Source organism: Enhydra lutris, unplaced genomic scaffold (genome assembly GCF_002288905.1).
Source record: "Enhydra lutris kenyoni isolate GAN:26980312 unplaced genomic scaffold, ASM228890v2 scaffoldscaffold2, whole genome shotgun sequence".
Classification (NCBI taxonomy): Eukaryota; Metazoa; Chordata; class Mammalia; order Carnivora; family Mustelidae; genus Enhydra; species Enhydra lutris.
In genome coordinates this window covers 96590189-96596188 of record NW_019154086.1, presented here as the reverse complement: position 1 = coordinate 96596188, position 6000 = coordinate 96590189, and the positions used below count along the sequence as shown (strand labels likewise).

Below are 6000 nucleotides of genomic sequence, written 5' to 3'. Positions count from 1 at the left end.
AGGTATTTTTCTCATGCTTCACCACCAGGAGTTGGGAAACCATGTATAAGGAGCCAAATCCTGTCTGCGCCTGCCATTTTTATAAATAAAGTTTTATTGGAACACAAATGTGCTATTTGTTATTATTGTCTATGGCCGCTTTTGTGCTACAAAGGCAGAGTTGAGTAATTGTAACAGGCCAGTATGGTTTAAAATATTTACTGTCTGGCCCTTTATATAGAAAATGTTGGAAGGAGTCTGGTGAGAAGCACCCAGTGCCACAGACAAGTGGGGGGCAAGGTATGGTCTGACAAGAGGCATCTTCCCAGTGGCCTGGTGTGGTGTCCAGGTACATGCTAACGCTTAAACCATTTGTCCAGATAATCCTGGGATTTGCTTTGTCTAATGGGAAAAATGAATAGATTCCTTTAAAAGCAGCTTAACCATGTTCAAAGTTGACAAAGTTCATGACAAAGTTTCATCCAGATTTTCCCAGAATGAGAAATGCCCCATCCATATTTTATTACCCATATTTTATATGAATTGAATAATCATAATAAGTTATAGAAGATTATGCTTTTTTGACACAGTCTAATTGTTCTTACTGTTAGTTGGACGCCTTACAATTAATTAGGGGAGAAACCAGATGATGAGACTGATTTTTCACTTTGGCCACCGTTTCTCCTGTGTCTTTTATGTATCAAGTAGGGCAACAAGTGTGGAGAGCCACAGTGAGCTCTTTTGTTTCGCTCGTCAGATAGCCCCTTCTCTTTACATCCCTGGCTCTGCAGTTATCAGGATTGGCTAGCAAGGGACTCGGCCCAGCTCAGAATTTCACTGCGTGGTTTTCAGAGAAAATCATATGAAAATCAGTATGACGTCACCATCACGCAGAGAAAGGTGTCTGCAAGGTTACGCGTGTAGGTGCAGTGCTGAGTTCTGAGGTCAAGGCTGCCGATCCTCTTCAAAATAGTCTTAGAGGAAGGAAAGACCAACAAACAACTCAAGTGAAATAACACACTTGGGTTTGTGTTTGACTCTCAAAATTATGTTTAATGAAGAAATCAATGACACACACTGGGGGAGTGGGCTCTGGTCATTAGGTATTTTTTTTTCATGTTGCTTTTGGTTCCCAGAAATAAAAATAAACACAAAGCACAGATCCTTGAAAATAAAACCCAGTACTCCTACCTCCCTTCTGTGAATAGATTAGTGATAAAGGAGCAGCAGAATAAGGATTGTATTAAGGGAGAAAAGAGGATTCTGGTAGAAATGAGACCAGAGGTTCCTTTTGTGTCTGTCAGTATTTTCTTAACCTTCTAAATCAGACTGCTGCACAGAAGGTGAGCACAGTATATATTTTCATGCTCTGTGGATTAATTTCACAATCAATATCATATATTTTAGTAAGTTCCTCTAGAAGTTAGGACATTTAACATTTCGTAAGAGTTTTGTGATTCTTTTAACTTAGTCCAGACGCAAGAAATCAGACTGGGTTTTATTTAGGTGCTGACAGAACTATTTGTTTAACAATTTCAAGTAATTTAACGATCATAAAAATTATTGTGAAATACCAACTTCATCTCATGTACCTCTTTGCAAATGTAAGACAAAGCAGAGTTTTACAATCTTTTAATAACTTGTGTAACAACTGTGGTTTTGGCGTATCTCAAAGGTGGACTTCTTTTAAATTATAAAGGATTTTGTATGCTTGAAATCCTAAGAAAAGGGGAAAAAACAAGTTTAAGTACAATGTATTAATTCATAATTAAAGAAATATATAAATTTTATCAGTATAAGGCTACATGCACTATGAGACTCTCATAGGTACAAACCAGCATAGAGTGAACTAAATCTGTTTTATGGGGAATTAAAGAAATACTAGGAAACAAGGTCTTTGAGACTTTGCCTAAAGAGTAAAGAAGTCAGAATGGGAGTTAGGGCAGGAGAAATCTTATCTGCTTGGGGTATGTTCCTGACATCTAGAGGGTAGAGGCTGGGGTGCTGCTAAGCATCTTATCACACATGGTACAGCGTCCCCCGCCCCAGAGAATATGCAAAATTGTATGAACTCATTATATCAGAATTTACATAAGAAATTACAATATAAGAATGATGAGAAATCATCAATAATGCCAAGACTGAGAAATCGGCTTTATGGCAAAACCAGAATGGGGGGCTCAACCTCTCAGTGGAATGAGGGCAACCAGGAAAAAGACAATGACAAAAAAAAAAAAAAAAAAGTTTTTGCTCTTCTGACAGCCACAAAGTGTCTCCTACTGTTTGGAAGGATAAGATTACTTCATTCCACATTTAAGGAGTGTTTTCTATAAATTCTAGGAACAAATGATGGAGTTATGTATTGCTTATCTGCTAATGAAAGAATAATATGATTGTGGCGTGGTAAAGTACAAAATAAAGTGACTTCTGTGAGAGATTCTGGAGTAGACAATTTTTAAAAAATCAGATTTTGACAGAAAAAAATATGGAACAATAAGTGGATTGTAAATTAGTGTCCCTTAAAATCACTCAAGCGTTTAAAATACTGGTATCCACAAAACATAAAAGACTCTTAATCTCACAAAACAAACTGAGGGTTGCCCAGGGGGCGGGGGGGGGTGTAGGGAGAGGGTGGTGGGGTTATGGACATTGGGGAAGGTATGTGCTTTGGTGAGTGCTGTGAAGTGTGTAAACCTGGCGATTCACAGACCTGTACCCCTGGGACTAAAAATACATTATGTGTTAATAAAAAATTTTTTTAAAAATACTGGTTTCCACTGGCTACCCCTAGCTTTATGTGTAGGAAATCTAAGAGAATCCCTGCCACTGAGTGCCAAGGAATTCAGAGAACCAGTGTTCCATTTCTCAAGAAAGGGGTTAGACCTCTAAAAACACTGGAAACCTTCCTCCCTTACCTCCCATATTCCTGAAAAAAAAAAAGAAATCCAGACAGTTGAATACTCACCCAAAGAGCTACAAAATCTGAGCAACGATGTTATTTACTGCTTCACTATAGTGTTTACAGAAGCATCAGTACACAAGGGTCCAACTTATGTTGCCTAAACCACCTGAATTAGATAATTATTGTATCCCTTCAGGGATTTCTGAAATATTCCTTTCAGAAATAGCAGAGGATAGTCCATATTCCTAAATTTTCCGGGTTGTCTGAATAACCAAAGGAGAGTCTTACAGTCACGGATCTAGGGGAAGCCATCTGCTTGGGTAAGCTGACAAGAATCTAGGTACCTGGATCCAGCCCCACCACTGGGATCTGTGAGAACTTGGGTCTTAATTTTCTTATCTGTGAAATGGAGCTGATAATATCAGACCGAATGATGCTACTAAGGAGGCTACTGATAGCAAACATGAGAAAAAGGATGAACGGTATGGCAAAGCCCCACTGATCTACAAATGCAGGGTAACTTCATCCTACCATCCCAGACACAGAATGGAAGCTGACATTCACTCAGCTCCTTCTAAAGACCAATCATAGACCCGAGAAGACAAAAATATATTAAAAGTGACAATCTATCACTTCTGTACAATTATTTCATTTCTCTGCCCTATTTCCTAAACACATCTGATCTATAAATAAAATGTTTTTAAAATACTCACATTTTCACTTATTGTGGTGGCTTTAGATGCAGAACTACTCTTCCTGTTTGTGGAATATAACAGAAAATATTAAAAATGCCAGCATTCTTAACTGAATTTCTTATATTTATAGGCAATATTCATAGAGAAAGCCATATAACAAAGTATCAGCCTGTGAAGCCCTATGTATCTTTGTAGCCTAGGGCTAAAAATTTCTCTGGAATGTGCAGAGACTTATTCACTCTTAACTTAGCAACTTTTTAACATTTAGCACTTTGAAATCTTGAACATTATAATCAAAATTTATTTTTCCCCCTGTATGGAAAGAAAGTTTTACAAGGTAACTAGGGTTCTAGTCATCTGTTATAGGCTGAACTGCCTTCCTCAAAAATTCATGCTAAAGTTCCAACCATCAATACCTCAAAATGTGACCATATTTGGAGATAGGGTCTTTACAAAGGTAATTAAAATAAAATGAGGTCATTAGGGTGGACCCCATCCAAAATGACCGCTGTGCTTACAGGAAGAGTAAATGTAGAGAAAAACACAGGCAGAAGGAAGACAATATGAAGACAGAAGACCATGTATAATCCAAGGAGAGAGAGAGGCTTGGAACAGATCTTCCCTCACCGTCCTCAGAAGGAACCAACCCTGTTGTCACCTTGATCTGGACTTGTAGCCTCCAGAAGCGTAAGAAAAGGAATTTCTGTTTAAGCTACTTATCTGTGGCACTTTGTGACAGCGGTCCTAGCAAATTAATATAACATCCAATTCATTAGCCAACAAATTTTAAGGGTCATGGATTTGACAAATGGCAGGAGATATGTCTAGGAGTAAAGATACTGCCTCCAGATTCTTCCCTGGGTTATTAAGAGACATTGTGGTTGAAGAGAAGAATAAACTTCTTCACAGTAGCAATGCCGACCTTTCTCCTTATGTAAGATGATTGATTCTCTCTTCTGCTCAAAACCCTCTAATTACTTTCCATCTTCCTCAATAAAAGTAGCAGTCCTCACAGTTGCCTGGGGTGGGTTGTGGGAGGCTATAACATCAGGCACCCCTGTTCTCTGAAATCTTCCCCTTTACGACTGCTAGTCCTGATAACTTGGAACTCATCCTGGACTTGTACTGGGATAGGATTAGACTGAGCAACCAGGGTTGAGCAGGAAGTCTGGAAACAGGAGATCAATGGCAGCTAAATCTTCAAAAAGACTTAAAGATTATGACATATCTGGAGCCATGGCAGCTGAGAGTAGATGGGAATGCCCATTGCCCGACGTTGGGTCTGCCATTTCCATGTACTCCCAAAGGATGGTCACAAATGAAGCACAAATAAACTTTGTCATCTCAGGGTGCCTGGGTGGCTCAGTCGGTTAAGCATCTGCCTTCAGCTCAGGACATGATCCCAGAGTCCTGGGATCGGGCCCTTGAGTTGGGCTCCCTGCTTCTCCCTCTCCCTCTGCTCTTCTACCTGCTTGTGCTTACTCTCTTCTCTCTCTCTCTCATATAAATAAATAAATACTATTAAAAAAAAAAAACCTTTGTCATCTCATACACCAATTATTTTTAAATTGCTAATCCTAGTTATTTCCACAAACTCCAGGTTTATATATCCTGTTATTTACTAATTATCTCTACTAGGAAGCTGATTGGCATCTTAAATATTAAAATTCCCAAACATTCCAGACCTTCCCACCTAATGCCCCCAAACCTGCTCCTCCTGAAATCTTGCACAGTTCGGTAAATGGTAACATCATTCTTCTCATAGCCATGGAACTATCTTTGATTTTTCTCTTTTTCTCTCACATCGACATCCAACCAATCAGTAAATTGTTCAAATGTATCCAGAATCCTATCGCTTCACATAACCAGCCACCATTTTCTTTTGGCTGGATAATTACTCAGTAATTTCCTAACTTCCTCCACTCTTCGCTACATTATAGTTGATTCTTTTTTTTTTTTAAGATTTTATTTATTTATTTGACAGACAGACAGAGATCACAAGTAGGCAGAGAGGCAGGCAGAGACAGAGGAGGAAGCAGGCTCCCTGCCGAGCAGAGAGCCCGATGCGGGACTCCATCCCAGGACCCTGAGATCTTGACCCGAGCCGAAGGCAGAGGCTTTAACCCACTGAGCCACCCACGTGCCCCTCTTATAGTTGATTCTTAACTGAGCAGTGAATGTGAGCTTCTAAAAATTAAGTAACAGGATACTACTCCCTGACTCAAAGCCTTTCAATGACTTCCCATCTGACTCAGAATCAAGGTCAGACTCCTCACAAGTGCCCTGAAGGGGCTCCGTGTCATCTGGCCTCCACTATGTTTGCACACTCATCCCTTCCCTCTACTGTCCTCACTCAGTTTCAGCCACACCAGTCCCCTCAATGTGCCTCAGATACTCCAGGTGGGCCTGGCCTCTAGACCTTTC

The 6000-nt window shown here is 39.8% G+C and overlaps 1 protein-coding gene across 1 annotated transcript in view; it reads right to left on the bottom strand.

Annotated features, from left to right (window-relative positions):
• Positions 1 to 1010: 1010 nt before the first annotated feature.
• The window catches only part of LOC111151830 (junctional adhesion molecule 2), a 65246-nt gene continuing 60256 nt past the window's right edge, over positions 1011 to 6000 (bottom strand). The window contains exons 9-10 of the mRNA XM_022510055.1: positions 3595 to 3637; positions 1011 to 1698 (exon numbers count right to left, since the gene is read on the bottom strand). Of these exons, the coding sequence (XP_022365763.1) occupies positions 1666 to 1698; positions 3595 to 3637 (76 nt within the window). The 3' untranslated portion in view covers positions 1011 to 1665. The remainder of the gene's footprint in view (positions 1699 to 3594; positions 3638 to 6000) is intronic.